The 17,901-nt window shown below is 38.4% G+C and overlaps 1 protein-coding gene across 3 annotated transcripts in view; it reads right to left on the bottom strand.

Moving 5' to 3' along the window:
- GULP1 (GULP PTB domain containing engulfment adaptor 1) overlaps positions 1-17,901 on the bottom strand; it is a 138,659-nt gene that overhangs the window by 75,442 nt on the left and 45,316 nt on the right. For all 3 annotated transcript variants that reach the window (XM_030454659.1, XM_030454661.1, XM_030454662.1), the window contains one exon: positions 352-441. In XM_030454659.1, the coding sequence (XP_030310519.1) occupies positions 352-379 (28 nt within the window). In that variant the 5' untranslated portion in view covers positions 380-441. The remainder of the gene's footprint in view (positions 1-351; positions 442-17,901) is intronic.

The raw sequence follows: 17,901 nt of genomic DNA, 5'->3' as shown, positions 1-17,901 counted from the left end.
GTCATTAAATCTTTCAAAGTTCTAAAACCCCTGGCACATATTTTGGTGTGTAGAGTGAAAGTAGGAAGTGTGCATTTTATATATATATGTATATAAATATATATATTCATACACACAGACATGTCTAAATAAAGAAAAGATGACAAAATTCAACACAAGTGTTACAAACCAGATATCTCTATTACTATCACTTGAGATTCTTTGCTCTCTACTTCTTACAAAAGGCTGCAGATTTCTATCTAGTTAATTAGCTGTGATTATTCATAAGTATTCCTTGAACAATTTTTGATATTCTAAAAAAGTTATGCAGGATATTTGTGCCTCCCAGAGAACATAAGCTGAATTTCTCACCTTTCTTCCTGCTAAAAGCACGATTCATGTTGAAAAATCTCTCCAGTCAACTCTGCTTCTGGGTTTGTTTCTTTTTCTCCCCACTTTAACCTGCAGAACAATAGAGATAAAACAGAAAAGTCCATTGTTATACTTGAAGTTTGCTCACTATCTTCCTATCAAAAAAATTACAGACTATTTTAAGAATTCTGAAATCTTTCAGAGAAATAAAAGGGAGAAGAAACTGCTGAATTGAGAAGATTTATGTCTGAATGCTCAGTGGTATTTAATACAGAGGACATTTCAAAGTTTTCTGTGAAGTTCTCGCTGAGATTTCAGAGAGAGCAGAAGGTATTATATGTATCCATGAAGACAAATACCACACAGATCTAGGTTGGAATGAAAGCCTTAAAACGAATGCTGACTACAAGACTCCATAAAAACATTCAGTTCACATTTGCACCGCCCTGGTTTGTGTCATTTGGGCTGTCAGATTATTTCAAGCTATGCTTTCATCTTCATATGGTCTTGACATTAGGGAAAAAAAATAAATCACATTATAAAGACTTCTCTTTACTCAGGGATTCTACACTGAAAAAACTGCCTAACAGTGCAACTACCTCCTTGCTCTGATTCCATCAGACTCTACAGTATTTTCAGTATTCAGTTCAAAACACTGATACATTCTTGAGTTTTATTATAGTTTTTTATTTACAATATTGGTTTAGAATTTTATTCTTTACCAATCTTTGCAGCCAAATAAAATCCAACATATCCAGTGCTGTTTAAAACCAAGCTGTTCTGTAGTATGGCAGTATTAATTTTTCAGTGATATTTAAAGATATTCCCACTACTCCTTTCCAGTCTGCTCAGATCTTCTAGCCAAAAGCTACAGTAATGCCCTTTTTCTGATCTCAAAGTAGTCAACATAAGAAAAAAAAAAAGGGGGGAGGATGCAGGGAGGGGAGGTGGTGATGATGAGTTTTTACCCCCAAAAAAACCCAAAATTCTAAAAAATAAAAAAGAAAATCAAAGCTCTTGTTATCAGATTGTGTATGAAATCAGTTAGAACATTACCTTTGCTTTAAATAAAAACCAAAGTTAAACCAGTATTTCAAATGTCAGCATCAAGATAGCTTAGAAAAAAGTTTTAAGATACTTCATACAGCTCGTGAAAACTTTTAGTGGTGTTTGCTCCTCTTTTTCAAATAATAATAATAAAATTCAAAGCCAATTACAGCAATTATATCCCAGTTTCCCTGTAAATAGCTGACATGTTTCAGATTAGAACATGTGGGCAATTAGAGCTAAAAACCACCTCCATTTTATTTACAAACAATCACTGATGTGCTGGGGCTTCTTTTCCATGCAGTCCTGTGAGAATGAAGTGAACAGCCCCTGCATTGCACACCAGTGCAATACCCTACAACCACCCAACATCTGCTCTTTGAAACACACTTAGCAGATCCTTTGTGTTTAAGATTTTACTGCTTATTTAAGAAGGGGGGGATGCCATAAAAAAAGCAAAGGTAGCAGGACATACTTGCCATCTAGTTATTGTGATACAAAAATCAAGAAACTCTGCACTGGGGACACTACACTAGTTCTTCAAACTAAACTAAAACTAAAAAAAAACCTAAACTAAAAAAACTAAAAAAACCCTAAAACTAAAAAACTAAAGTTCAAGCTTTACACAGCCCCACAGCCATCCTTGCTGGCTGCCTTCACCCCCATCACTGCCACACAGAAAGCTGTGAGGATGGGAACCTGACCAGGTTATGAAGTCCTAGGAATGTTTTCAGGAGCATCCCTGGAAGGGGTAATGGTGTTACTGGGTGTCCTGGTTTGGGCCAGGATAAAGGTGATTTTCTGTTTTGTACTTTTACTTTTAGCTCAGTCTCTTTAAGTAGTTGCACTTGCTGAAATGAACAGCAAGTTTCTCAGACAGTGTGTGCTTCTAGAACTGATAACACTTGATGTTTATAGTTACTGCTAGAGACTGGTGTGCAGAGCCAAGGACACTGCTCAGCTCTGAGGAAAACATTTTACCGTCCAGGAGGATAAAGAGGTCCCACCTGAGCCCTCCTTTGGGGAGGAACAGACAAGATAGATGCCAGAATTGACCAAACAGAGGATTCCATCCCATATACGTCACACTCAGTATAAATTTGAGGCATCACGAGGGCCGAGCCAGATCTTTTCCGGATTTCTGGATTTCCTGATTTCCTGTTTCCCTTCCTTCACCCGGCATCCTGGAAGGATTCCATCCCTTCCTCTGCCTGTGGTCCTGATCCGTGCCAGCCCATATCTGTGTGTTCCTGCCTCCAGCTCCAACTGCTGCCAACTCCAGGAGTCCAGCCTGGACTTTCCCAGGGCTGCCCTGCAGCCTCGGTGGTGACGTGAGAGTTATTGGGGGAGAGGGGGGAGGAATGTGGTTTCCATTTTCCTGTATATTTGTATATATTTAGTAATTTTTCCTATTTATCATTACTGTTTCATTAAAGTTGTGTAGTTTAGTTTCCAGCCCATAAGTCTCTCTCCCTTATTCTCTCTCCTTTCTCTATCAAGGAGAGAGACATTAATAGAGAGCGTCTGTTATTCGGTTTAATCGCCGGGCCAGTGTTAAACCCTGACACTGGGGTAACATAGAATAACTCACAAGTGAGGGATTTTCACCAAAAGCTGCTGAAGGCCAAGGAGTTCTCCTGGCAGGGAAGGCAGGGAGTAGGGCTTTCAACAGTGTAAATGAGAATAAATTCCATTCAAACGAAGTATCAAGCAGTGAAGAGAACATTAGAATTTCAGCTTTTCAGGCAACTGAGGAATGTGTGTAAGTTAGAAGTTTGCTCCCACCAGGAACACAGGCAGCCTTGTATACAGTTAGGATACATCTTCATGATGTTAGGATATCTTCATGAACTGTGACAGCCAGTGAAGAAAGCAGTTTTGAGTAAAAGAATGATTTTTCTTTCATATGTCTGGCAGTTTCCCTGCTCAGCTCTAGACTTCAGTTCTCCTCAGACATGTACTTTCTTGGAATTTGTTGGTTACTTTAATCCTGTACTCTTGTGCTCACCCAAGAAGCTAAGTAGTGAGTAGAGGATCTCCTAAATAGAAACTATGGATACACCCTGTGAAACTGCTGGCTGGCTGCATTTCAAGGAAACACCATTCAAGTATTTTGTTTAAAACAGTGTAACCAAGAGAAGAATTTTAATTTATTTTCCCCATGTAAGCATGTGTTTAACTATTAAAAGGCTGCGTGTATTTGTCCAGTTAATGTGGTAAGATGCAATCAAGTTTTCATTACATTTTTGTGCAAAAAATGGGAAATTTGACACATGGGTGTCTACCTCTACCACCAACCCCTACCATGAACAAGAGCATGTATTAGCATTAATCCACACTAATTTAATGACTACTTACATAATAATGGACAGTATTCTGCTAAATGTGTTTATAATTTCAATTCCATCAGCAGAAAATAGAGAACTGGCTTATAAGCAGTTCGAATGAAAACACCTAACCAGTGGACTTAGGACAGAAAATGTCCTTGATGTCATTAAGGGAAAGAAACACAAATAGATATATGCAACTGCTTTTAAAATTCCCTGAAACTCTAACATGAACAACCCGATCAGTCTCTCAGATGCAGAAAAAGCAGATGGTTAGATGGGTTTACAATCTAAAAAAAGCAAAACAAAGTGCAAACACAGACAAGGCTAATTTGAAATCCTTCAGTTGAGTTGGAGGAAGAGGGTGAGATCAGATTGTGCTCAGCTGCCCAGCTAAGGTTTTGATGAGAAGAGGCAAGTTATGGTTTGATCTATCCATGATAACTCTGCTCACAATATGCCAACAAACAAGCAAAACTCTGAGAAGCAAGCAAGTCGTGCTCTGATCGTGGAAGCTTGACAAGTTTTCTGGTGGAATACTGGTTCACTTCTGAAAATGCTTGACCCACAAAACTTCTGAGTTACAAACCAGCCTGTGAAAAGCTTGTACTGAAGTCAAAGGGAAGGGAAGTCAAAAAATCCCATCATGGTACTGGGAGCTTCATAAAGATGGGGCAAGTCCTTCCCACAAAACCTCTTGTTTAGAAAGGGTAAAGCCATTGTAAGAATCACAGACTTTAGGGAATAGGAATGTGGACAATAACATTTCATTACTCCTCTCTTAGGAAGACACACCCATGTAAAGAATGTTTCTCCACCTTACTCCTAGGAGTTTTCTTCAGCTTTGTCCAGAAACCAGACCCCATGAGGAAATACAAACCCACATGTGATTTCACTAAACAGTAAATTGACACAATATGGAGAATTCTGAGAGGGACAAACTAGGGAGTTATACCAGGTCATTTTTATTAAGCCAAAAATAATAAAAATAGAAATAACAGCCTGTGCAGGGGACACAGTAGCAGATGTGGTGCCTTTGGTGTTTGCAGGCATTTGGAGTGCAGGGGTGGTAAGATGTGAAGCTGAACTCATCACCTCCATAATTACTTTGTACCACTACAGATAATGTCTGCTCTTGGCTTCTGCCCTTTCTGCAGCAAAGGAAGCCAAGCAAAGGAAGCCGAGTGGCACTCAGCCAGCACAAGCAACCACAGCCCTCCCTGGCTGCTTAAGCAACACCAAAGCTTCCACACAGACATCTTGAAATGCCTGATGGCTCCTTCAGAAATGCTCTGTTTTGATCTATTTTCTAAATTTAGAGCTGTCTCAGACAAGCAAAGAGCCAGGGTACTTAGGGAGGGGATGAAACAAGACACCAGTGTAATTGGTGTTCTTTTTTTCCCTTAAAACCTGAATATTTCTTCCTCGGGATTGATTTGCGGTTCCCCCCAGCCAGTCCCTTTGGGTGGCATGGGCTAAAACAATTACCAAGGCTAAACCTTATTTTTGTGTGTACCTCTTTTTCATCCTACAAGTAATTTTCCCAATAAAACCTCCATAAAAGCCCCAACTTGCACCATTCCACTCCCTTTAATAAAACGTTTTTTTTTTAAAAAAAAAACAACAACAAACCTCCAGTCTGTCCCTGCAGCATGAAACACACAGTTTCCATCCAAAGACAAATATAGCTTCAGGAGACCTGAGACTTTTTTCCCCTTTCAAACACCAGCCTTTCAAGATTACTGGATAACATTTCTTAAAGAATGAAGCACAAAATGTCTTAAACCCTGTTTTCAAATGGGCTGCAGCACACAGGAATGTGTGATTCATTGACTTGAAATGAAACTTAGGCTTATAAAGTTACTTCTGAAGGTAAGATGAGAAACTTGGGAATATGCTAACAGCTTGAAAATCCTTTTCCTGAGTAAGAGCAAAACACCATGAAAATATTGTTCTGATATGAGAGAATATAAAACCATGGTAAGACATGAAGTGGTACACAAAGCCAAAACTCATCATATCGTGATGTGCTCCCCATCCTACACACAGCCTTTCACAATGTCAAGGGAGCAAGGAGGTCCCTTCATGGTTAGGAAATTGTGTCCTTTAAATTTAAAAGTGATAATCAAATAGTCAATAGGAATTTAAACCATAACTCAGACCTTAGTGCTATGAAAACCTGCAGGAAAAAGACCTCTTCAAAACCAGCACAGCTCTATGGGCTTCACTAAAACTGAACAAACTGCTGAAGTTCTTAGCCTGTGCTTGGGCTTCCTAGTTTCACAGCAGCAGAAATACAGTATATTAAAGGAGAACTGAAAAGCTTTACTTTATTAATCTCTGCATTTCCTAAATCAGTCATTAGCCTGCATCAAACACTAGCTGTACATTCTGGTTGGAGGCAAAACTGCCAGAGCTCAAGGCTAATTCTTGTCATTTTTCACGTGTCAGAAGAGCAGGAAAAACTGGTCAAGAATGGGTCTTCTATGCAACACCCTCATTTCCCCACTCCCAAAGCAAAGAACCTTGCTGTTCTAATAGCCTGACTGGGACAGAGAGGGGGGGTGGGAATGACCCTTGGTGTCACTGAGCCTCACTGAGTGCAAGTGAAGAGAAGACAGAAAGGGGCTGGGAAATACCAAAGAGGTGGCAACAGCCACCCTAAAATACAGCTCACCTTCTCATATGCTCCTGTGAAAGGGATGGGCAGGAACACCTAATCTGAAGAACAGAAACACTCCTCCTGTCTGACTGAGATCATAGACCTTGTTCTTTCCAAATTCTTGAAACCAGTTGGAACACGTAGAAGAATCACACACACACAAAATTATTTTTTTTTCCACTCTTAACCAGTATAAGCCCAGTAACATTGTGGCAAGTGTTTTTCTCTCCAAAACAAGAAGTATTTCAAGACTACAGGTGAAGCATTTCTCATAGAGCAGATCTGCCAAAACTAGAGAAGTGTTCACAGAAACTCTAAGGAGAAACATTCAGTCGTGTTTTGCTAGCAACATCAAACAGAAGTCAGAAACCAAAAAGATCTGTATGAAAGTCACATATTTCATCCCAGTTTCCAAAACATTTGGGTAAGTGCCTTTTTAGTCTCCCATTTCCTAAAAATAACCTGCTGCTTTCAATAGGGAAAAAAACCAAACCCTAATACTGGCTTTAAAAGCATTAGAAAACAGATTTAATTTTTAAAACACTGCATTTTCCAGGATATTTATTTCTGAGCAATTATCTTGTATTATGCCTAACAATGATTATGCCAGTATGCATTAACGAATTACATTACTCTTGGAACAAAGTATGTATGATAGAAACAAAAGAAGGAATTTTAAAACCAGGAATATTCCCTTCCTTCCAAACTTGTTCTATCTGCAAGAAAACCTGATAAGCTTACTTTGTTCTCTGTGGTAGAATAATCATAACTGGATACAAAAGGAGATCCTTCTTCCTCCAGTTGACAAGCACTGTGTCTAGTGAAACCTGGGGAAGGATTTCAGTCCTGTCAGCCTAAATTATACTCTGCTGTACAACAAAATACAGATGTCAGAGCTAGTAGAAAGGCTTTATACATGTTCTCTCTCAAAGAACTCTGGTATTGTCATCTGCTTCCAAAAGGCTAATACCAGGCAGAGAAGAGGATCTGTCCTGGACATCCCATTAGCCATTTGATTATCTCTGTTGAACCTGAACAGGATTTTTCCCACTGCTTTCAGATGGATGATGGAGAACTTGGGGAGCAGCAAAGTGAGATTCAGAGATGGAGTGCACCATGAACAGATGAACACAGAACAGCTCATAAAAGTAAAAGAGTTCTGGTAGAAGGGATACTGATGTCTTGAGCTTTTTGACTTGCACTATGAAGAATTCTCCAAAATTTTAAACTCAGTCCTTGACTGGCTAGACAGCTAGAATGAAAGTTATGTCCTGATACTGAAGATGGTCACTTTTGTGTTATAGCATTGTCCCCTCTGTTAGCAGAGCTGGTTGCTCCATACACAATCTAGAACAACCATCTATTTAATTGCTGGCAGATTATTGTCACACTCTCCACTGTATTTTCCTTATGAGAGAAAAAAAAAGAAAACAGAAAAAAAAAAAGTATCTGATATCTTCAGATCTTGAAATAAAATAAAAAATAGGAAAGTCTTCTTAATATTCTGAAGTCTTTAAGTTTATATTTATTGTATTCATTGAATTTGCATTTTGACAAGTGCCACGGACAGAAAGAAGGCAGAGATAGAAAGACTCACTAGGTATGTAAAAATAATCTCCAAGTAAAGCCCAACAATTGTAGAAATAGAATTGTAGAAAAGAATTGTAGAATATAAATTGTAGAAAAGAAAGAACTGTAGAAAGGAATTCTGCTTACAATGGAAAGTCCATTGTATTTAGCAGATCCCCCATAGAGCCACAACATTTTATAAAAGGTACCATTTTAGTACTTTACCAAAGCACATTTTGCCAAACTTGAAACGTGTGTTAGACATATCCATAGGGCCACACACACTCAACAGGTCCTGTAAGGCCACTCTCAGTGTGCATTGAAGTTACTTTAAGTTCAGAAAGTGAGTACTGACATTCAAAAAATCTGAAGAGGAAGTAACAAACCCAGGGGTCTGTTTAGAGGGAAAACTTCAAGATAGGCTCTAAGGAGCAGCCAGGAAGAGAATGAGAACTGTGCCTGTGTCTCTACACACACATGCCCTGCTAAAATCTTTACTCCTGTACAAAGTTATAAAAATGTCAAAAGGATGGGAAAACAAATTTCAACCTATTTATCTGCAGGATTTCAAGTCTGTACTTTTATACCTTAATTAATTTGGGTACCCTTGTTCCTCAGCTGTCCCTTAAAGGAGAACCAGAACCCTGTATAAATTCTATGAATTGCAGAGTGTATATCTACTTGTTTTCCTTTACACTCCAATTCCCTTGACTGCTTCCCTCACAGGGAGTAAGGTCACATGTTGGAAAAAAAAAAAATCCCTGAAAACTTTGTAATAACTTATTTCCTAATAACCAATCTATTCACATCAATTAAGACTTCTGAAACAATGATAAAAGTGTCATGCATTTAACAGAAGTTTAAAAAGCATTGTTCATTTCAAAAAGGTTTTGAAAATCTGATACTAAACACAGTCCCTCACTATGAAAGTCAACAGACTTCTCTTTCATGTTAACACATTCAGAATCTTTGCTGCAATTGGTTAGCCTCATGACAGCATTAAGCTGGGTTTCTACAGATCTGACAGGCTTTCTTAAGTGATTTTAACAGTGCTCAAATTTGAAAAAAATTGGCAATATCCGTTTTGTCACTCCTCCTAAATGAACTTCAGAATATCTTGAGAACTTATTGTATGGTTTTTAGGCTTTCTCATATTACATTCGTACATATTACATATTACAGCTGTCTTTAGCCTTTCTGAAAACATTCTGAAGAATCCCAACATTTCAACAAGGATGTCTATTAAGTCAAAAGCACAAATTTTAAACTGATCACAAAAGTATGGGAACCAAAAGGATGATTATGACAAATTAATCTCCTTAATCTCTGTCTTGTAGACCACGTATGTGTTAAGGTCATTCATTGTAATGTGTGCTAAGGAGAAACATTCAGGTCTTGCACACAGTTATGGCTATTATGAATCTTATTTCAAGACATAATCCATCCTAGAGTAACTCAGTGGAACCTACTGAGATACAGACTACCACTTATAATAGAATTTCCAAGCTCACTAGATTTGAATTTCTTCAGTTTTCCTGGGTAGGAGTGCTCTATATCTTTTAACACAGTTAAGATCAAGGAGAATGTATAGGTTTTTAAAAGCATGATAGAGCAGCAAGTGCAGACTCATCACATCACAGCCATAATGGTACTGCCTGTCTGGGGCTGGGAAGGCTCTATTCCAGTCCCTGTTCCCTGACAACCCTTTGGGGGAAGAAATTTTACCTAATACCCAACCTAAACATTCCCTGGCACAACAGGAGGCCATTTTCATAGAATCATAGAATGGGCTGGGTTGGAAGGGACCTCAGAGATCATCAAGTCCAACCCTTGATCCACTCCCGCTGCAGTTCCCAGCCCATGGCACTCAGTGCCACATCCAGGCTCTTTGGAAAGATCTCCAGACACGGAGAATCCACTACTTCCCTGGGCAGCCCATTCCAATGCCTGATCACCCTCTCCAGAAAGAAATTCTCTCATCTCCAACCTAAACCTCCCCTGGCACAACTTGAGACCCTTTGTGCCCTCTTGTCTTGCTGAGAGTTGCCTGGGAAAAGAGCCCAACCCCCCCCTGGCTCCAACCTCCTTTCAGGGAGTTGGAGAGAGTGATGAGGTCTCCCCTGAGCCTCCTCTTCTCCAGCCTCAACACCCCCAGCTCTCTCAGCCTCTCCTCATAGGGTCTGTGCTCGAGTCCCTTCACCAGCCCAGTTGCCTCCTTTGGACCTGCTCCAGGACCTCAATCTCCTTCCTGAGCTGAGGGAATATACAAACACAACTTCATGAACACTTCTTAGATGCTGCTTTTGCGAAGAACTTCCATGTTGCTATACCATTAAAGAATCAATCATACAAGAAGGAGAGCTGAGCACCTCTACGGGTATTTATGTATTTCACATAAGGTCATTTCAAAAGAAATAGCAGGGAATACTGAAAAAGAGCAAGCTTTCTGAAATCACTGTTTAAAAAGCCTTGCTTCTATTGCAGCTTTAGATTTCTGTGGAAAAACAACTGAGCACAAAGGTAGTAATTGAAAAAGGCAGCAATGTATGAAAATTTCTGTACACATTATGGCCCAATACTATCAAGTTCCTGCTGAAACACACTGGAACTTTAGCTACAGTTTTCTGTGCCTTTCTAAAATTCATTCTGTTTTAATGGAAAACTTATTCAAGAAGACTTTATCTTCCAAAGGTCACTCTTTGGAAAGTGCTCAAATACATATGCACATGCATAAATGTACACTCTCACTGGCTCACTGATAGCATGCAAACAAAAAGAGCTGCTGCTGAATTCTTAGGAACATCTTTGATTCTACCTTTAAAAACTTAAATAGGTGTTACAGAACAGCTGGGAGGGGGGGAGAACGATGGAAATCAAACTTGCTAATTACCAGTTACCTTGAAAATTGAAAGCATTATTTCAGCTAGAAGAGAAAATTACCTGTGGAATTCCTTCCATACCTTGATAAGCTGGAAAGGAGCAGAAGAGGAAGTATTGCTATAAACTGGGAGTACTGGAGACATGAAGTACCACGGTGTATTTGTAGACAACTCCTGGTATCTTTGCCAAATCTCTATGCTCCTTTTTCTTCACTTAGTTTATGACTGTGAGCAAGAAGGTTCTAATTTCTTCTTTGAACTACCCATGTTCAAATCTTTCTGGAATTCCACTGCACAAATGATCATGCAAAATTAATGTCAGCTTTCTCTTTCGTCCAAGATTGTGTCTCTTTGCTAACTGTATTTTTAAAAATATACCTTGCTGGTCACAACTCTGTTATTTTTTTAAAAAATAGGATTCAGCCTTGTGTATTTAACCTTCAGTAAGCTATCCTTCACTGTAACCTGACTCAGAAGTCTTAAAGAAAGCCCCAAAATTGTTAACACCACTGTTTTTAAACTCCAGCAAAATCACATGCAACAAGATGAGGGCATAATTACAACAGAAACAAAATTTAAATAGTTTTCTCACTCTGAAGCTCCTTTTAGAAGAGCTGAATATTGCTGAAGCTGCAAGTAAAACAATTCTATCCAAGCAGTGAAACCTCAATATGCTGCCCCTGAAACTGAATGGCTTTAACACTCAGACAAGGTTCTTCACCAGCTAACAGGGATTAAATCTTCAAACGTTGCTGGAATCAATCAAGTGTGAGAGAGAATGTATTTTGCAGTCTTTTCATTTACTGGACAAACACACAACCAAACAGCAGCACCTATTCAGCCAAAAGGAAAAAGGTGATTTGTAAGCAACCTTCACTAAAACAACTGAACCAGCCCCTGAATTTCCTTCAGATTCACTGGAGAGTTTTATAACTCCCGTTCCAAGGGGACAAATTAAGTCAGAACTAATAAGACAGATGATTTTTTTTTTTTTTATGCCAAAGTAATGTTGGAGCTAAGATTGGTATAAGAAAGGAAGGTAGTTGCTTGTTAATACTGGGGAAGGTGCTTCCTCTCCCATAGAGCTATTTAACATTTCTGAAATCTTTCAACAAAGGATGTAAAAAAACCCATTGACATTAAGTAAAGTTGGTAAGTACCACCATGGGATTATTATGGCATCTTGTAGATGCATAAATTAAGACAGAGACGTAAGACTTGGCCTCCTGGTATCACTGAAAACTGGCAACTGACCCAAAACTTCCAAATTTCACATTCCTGTTAAAAAATTTCTCTAAACTGAAAACATTTTTTAGTTCTTCCTCACTTTTCTTCTCCTTTTCTACTCTGGAACCACAAACAGGAGAGTGTGCCAACTTCCACCAATCTTATGACCCACTCTTCATGTTCTAAGTGAAAACACGGGTAGGATCAATGAAAGGGGGTAGATGATACCCCAACCTTTCCCCCCCTGTCATAAGTAGGATAACTGTTCCCATGGTAATACTGGGAATCACTGAATTAGTAAATAAGTGAGGCACTGCCCATGGATTCCAGTGAAGCTCTACAGTAAACTCACCCTCCTCACTATGCTTAAAAAAATTAGCACTATTAAAAACCAACAAAACCAGAATTTTCTCCAAATAGTATAAATGGAGTGATTCAGCACCATACCTTGATTCTGCTCAGTTATCTGATTTGGAATTAATCATGCATTTGCCATCCAATTTTCTTCAGTTACGTGGTGCTATTTGCATTCAAGTATCATGAAACTTCAAGTTCATCGTGGTTTTATTGCTATTCCATGACACTAAGGGGATATCTTCCCTTCAGATACTCTGCCACTGCTCATTATTTAAAATTTATTATTGCTACTGTAATATTATTTAAAATTCTAGCACTCTTAAAGTCCTGCAGGTTTGGCCTAAATATTTGGTATAAATACAATGTTCACTGGTACACTGACAATGACATTGACAATGTCTAAAGAATGTTATTTTCAGGGTTTTTTCCCCATTTTTGGCACACACAAAAACCAGCAAAACGTTCCTGTGCATCCTTCCTAGGCTGCATGTGATATACATGTTTGCCCTGAATTGTCATCCATGTTTCACCTTCAGTTCTATCCCACAGCTCGCATTAAATAGAAATAATTTTATTTTTTTTCCATCTGCATTCTGGCACTGTGTCCATGGTCTCCAGCACTGAATAGTTTCATTCCCATGAAACCAAACTTGGGATTGTTTACATCTGCTGATTTGCCTGTTTTGTGACTATTTAATTACAATAGATTGATCAAAATTCTAGAAACAGGTTACAGCATTAGAAGATCTGCACTTTTCATCCCCCAATATTTCTTTTAACTTTTCCTTTTTTTTACCCACACAAAGAATCACCATTTCCTATCTCTTGTACAGTCTGTATTGTACCAATTTCAACTTGATACTTTGGCCAGTCTCAGACTCAATAACCAGATTGTATAGAACTTCCTTAGGGATGATGGAAAGTTGCTGCCAAACACTCTTATTTTCTCTCCCTGATGAAAAAGTTAATTTTAACATTTTAATTTTAAGAACAATCTTTACCCACCAGACTTCTAGCCACCCAAGATCTGGGCATCTTCCTCTTCAGCAAGAGTTAGAGTTGCATTTCTGCAGTTGAAAAGATGCCCACCAAGCACCATAAAATTGGGAGCACAAAATATCACTGTAAAGGCCAAAAGGATAGATAGCTCAAAGGCTCTGAGATACCCACCACTAAACTCCGTGACAGATTTTAGTGCAGTCCAAGCTGCAATACAATCCTGTGATAGTTCCAAGTCCAGAGTCAGTTTTATCATTTTATCTGTCAGATGGAGAAACATCAACATGGCTTTTAAATTTGTAAAAACACCACTGCTTTCACTCAAGATTAAAATACTGTGGGTTTATCTTGTACCTATCTGTGCAATTAGCACAGTTTAGCTGATTAATAGATATTCACTAATCTGCAGTAAATCATTTCTCTACACCCTTTTGAGTTACCCAGAAAACCACCTGGCTTAACTGTTTTTCTTAAATAACCATATTGCTCCCATTATCCTAGGTTTTTTCCACCTTCTTTAATTACATAATAAAGGTTTACCAACTTCATATGTCAGAGTTGCATTTTACAGCTAGGAAAGCAGGGACAGAAACTGAGGATAAACTCAAGAGACTGCATTGCTCCCAGCATTTAACAGTAAAGGATGAAACATACTGACAAGACATGTTCAAAAGCATATATAAAAATGCACAAAATAAAGCACAGGAAACCAAACACCTGGAAACATGTTCTGTGTTGTGAGAGAGTGCCCACAGAGTTAAATAATCAGGGTATAATAATAATAAAATAATATTCAGTTTTACTTTTGAACAATTTGGTGGAGGGGAGCACTAAGCTAGGAGTCTTCAGACTGGTAATTTTGGATGAACACTTCTTCTACTTTTCCTAGAGTTACTTTTGGAATAAGAAGTCTGCAAAAAGTCTTAAATTCATCATCACCAGAAACAGAACACAAACTTGAAGAGGAAGGGCTGAAGGCAGCATGGAGAAGACCTGAGAGAATCCCAACTTAGCACCACACAACCAGGAAACCCAGAGTAGCAGAACTTAAAAAATAAATTGGAAATCTGGTATGTTAATGTTCACGTTTCTGATTTTTTGAAGTTTCTTTAAAAATGCTCATGTTATGGGTGCTGCAAACTTAACAGAAGGACTAAAGTAATTATTGAAAAAAAATCCAGTGTTAAAAACAGGGCAGGCATTTGTTTTCTGTTGTTCTGTACCAGAAATCAGAAATCTCCTCTATTTGGACTTTTCATCTCCATGTCAAATTCCATACTCATTTAAAAATGGAGACAAGGAGGTGTTTTAAATAGTGAACATGTCTAGTGAGCCAATCAGATCAGTTGGTATTAACAGCTAAGCCATGTATCAAGATTTTGAGCTATCAAAGTACAGACCTACATAAACCCCCTCAAGATATTATGAACCAGGCTGTCATTTACAGCCTACACAGTACTGAGGTGAAGCAACACATCTTTGCCAGACACGGTGGATCAAGGGTTGGACTGGATGATCTCTGAGGTCCCTTCCAACCCAGCCAATTCTAGGATTTTAAGTTGTGTTTGTGCTTCCATTTCAATAGCAAGTGTCACACTTACCAAAGAAGTTGCTAAAATCAGGAAATGAGTTTAGAGAACTGTGGAAACATGATTTGTCATGCACCTAGGACCTCAAGTACACTTTGGGGTAGCTCCAGTCTTCCCACTACTGTGGTTTAACAAAGTTAAAGGTGAGGATGACAAGCAAGTGATAATTTATTACAAAAAGGAAGCAATCCACCTGGGGGGATGCACTTTACTGCTTTTATTCTTATGTTTTTATTAACCTTTTTTTTAAATTTAGTTACAGCACTTCTATCTGTAAAAGTCCAGAATCAAGCAGCCTCATAACTTAGATTAACATGGTAAATAAATCTATCCATTTTTCAGTACTGGAATTGAATTACAAGCAATGATTTATAAATATGAAACCACATACACAAATGATGAGGAAAAAAACACACAATGAATTACAATATAGTTCCTTGTTTCTTCAAAGAATATTATGTTTTCATGCTAAAGCCATAAACAGTGGTGAAAAGTAAGTCTTTCCCTCTCTCAAGAGAAGTCAAATACTGCAGCTGATCTTTTAACTTAGAGAGGACATAAAAAATACAAATAGTTTCATACTTGTTAGGAATGTTAGATTTAGGGAAAGAGATCTGAAAAATGAAGCAATTTATAATAAATAAATCTTTTGCAATTCCACATGTCAAGTAAGAGGTGTCAGATGAGGAAAAAAAATGAAATTACCTAAAATATAACTATCTGCTGAGCTAAGCCATTTGGGTACTTACCAGAGATGGATTGACTGTGTTTTTAATTTAATGCCTTACCATGACTTAAAGGCATGGAAAACTCAGACCTGCATTTAAAACCAGGATTGAGGGTTTTAAACAGGGTGACTGTGTAACTTTTCTGTCTACAGCTCTACTGCAAAGAATGAAACATACTATAGACTTGTCCCACAAAACCATTTGAGATGACCTCTGACACTTCAATTCATCTTTTTATTCATAGTGAGAAGTATACCTCTGTAAATGAGAGAGAATGTGGTAGCTATTAAGTGTTTCTCTTAAGCCCAGATGTCTTACTTTTGAAGGAAAGAAAGGAAATAAGTAGTTTTGAGAATGAATTTCAGTAGCAGAACAGGATTAACCCAGGTAAGCACTTAGGGAAGAGGTAAACTAGAGACATGGGGATTTTTTCCTAACACAGTTCAAACAGTATTTGTGGTTTTGGGGGTGACTTGGAAGAATCACAAACATAAGCAAAAAATACATAAAGTTTTTGTTAGTTTGCTTTGTTAAACACAGATCACATGTATTTGGGCTGAGTGGGACACCATTCCACTCCTTCTACCACACCAGGCTACTTGGTTACATTACAGCAAATTAGAAAGACTGGAGCACTGATGCAGCAGGGCACCCAAGAACTTCATCAGCTCCATCAAGTAGGTTCCCTGGGTGCTGAGACTTCTGAATGACAGAGCAGACCTTGGTACTGATGAACCCCTTTCTTCTCCAGGCGAGTTCTCAGTTCTTATGGTTCATTAAATTTACAGGGATGAAGCAGCTAGAAGTACATGTCTCACAGACACTTTAAACTGTCAGAGTAATTAAAGTTTGACCTTATACGTTATGCCAAAAGGCAAAGCAGTGGACCCATTTATTTTAATAATACTAAAAAAAGTTTGAGATAAAAATGTTTTAAAACAATATAGCTGCTTGACTTTCAGAGATGCTAAAATGTAATGCTGCACTAAAAATAAAAACAATGCCAGCTAGAAGCAGGTTTAAAAAAGGATAATTGCCTATAAAGAAGAATTTAATTAGAAATGTGGCAGAATCTTCACCACCTGCAAACTTTCAAGTTTTATGGCTCTCTAAAAAGGGGTGACTCTTTCCCACATGGCAAGATGCTTGTAATGTAGATGAATCTTACACTAGAAGCTCAAGGTAATACCTTGAAACAGATCTGGGAGTACTTTTAAGTTTTTAATCCTTTGGCTGAAGACTTGGTTGGCTCCTTGACAGTACCACAGGGAATAAAGGGAACCAAGGAAAAGCAAGGCTTCAAACCAGTTGAGCTGTTTGGCAGACAGGAGGTATGGTAGCAACTTGGCAGAAATGGTGAAGGAGAGAAACAGAGCTTTACTTGAGCGGCTCATGGCCAACAATCCCAAGCAGATGCATTTTTACTGGCACACCAAAGCTTGGTGTGTCCCCATAAAACCAAATCAACTTGTGAATCTAGGAAATCAACACACACAACAAAATCCTAACATCCCAACCAAGCAAACATGTTGCACTTCAGACTAAATTCCACTGGTTTTCTTGTAGACTTAAAGATGTATAGGAAGCATTTCCAAAATTCAGATTATGTTCATAAAAACTCCCCCCTCCCATGTATGTATGCATTATTCACATATATATACATTCTATAAATATGGTTTTAATTGTTTTAGGAGAAAGCATCTTTTTAATGCATATGTTAATTACTTATACACAGTTAATATTCTATATTAAATTATACAGATCCAAACCATGACCTGTTAAGCTAGTTATCACCCTAGGAGCTGATGTTTTGTACAGTTTTGTCTTAGTCACATTGAAGCTCCTTAAAGAACAATCTAGACAGTATATTCTGATCCTGTACCTACTCACTGCCTATAGCTGGCTGAAAACTATTTGGCAGCTGCATAGCCATTCAAACACCTTTAGCTCTGAGGTTACTCTATCATTAATCCCATAAAGAGTTTTACATTTGATTTAAAACACTCTTAGAGCAATTGTGCTCCTCTCTGCCTCCTGTCCCCAGACCATTATTCCCACTTGTGCTGGGAAGCCTTCTCTGCACTGTACCAACAAGAATTCCTGCATGGTCATCTCTGCCAGGGAACTGGGCAGAAGGGAAAAAATAACAAGTCAAAACAACTGTGT

The sequence above is a fragment of the Calypte anna genome, chromosome 7 (assembly GCF_003957555.1).
Source record: "Calypte anna isolate BGI_N300 chromosome 7, bCalAnn1_v1.p, whole genome shotgun sequence".
NCBI classification, from domain to species: Eukaryota; Metazoa; Chordata; class Aves; order Apodiformes; family Trochilidae; genus Calypte; species Calypte anna.
Note: the sequence above shows the minus strand (reverse complement) of the source record. Positions and strands in the feature narration are given on the sequence as shown.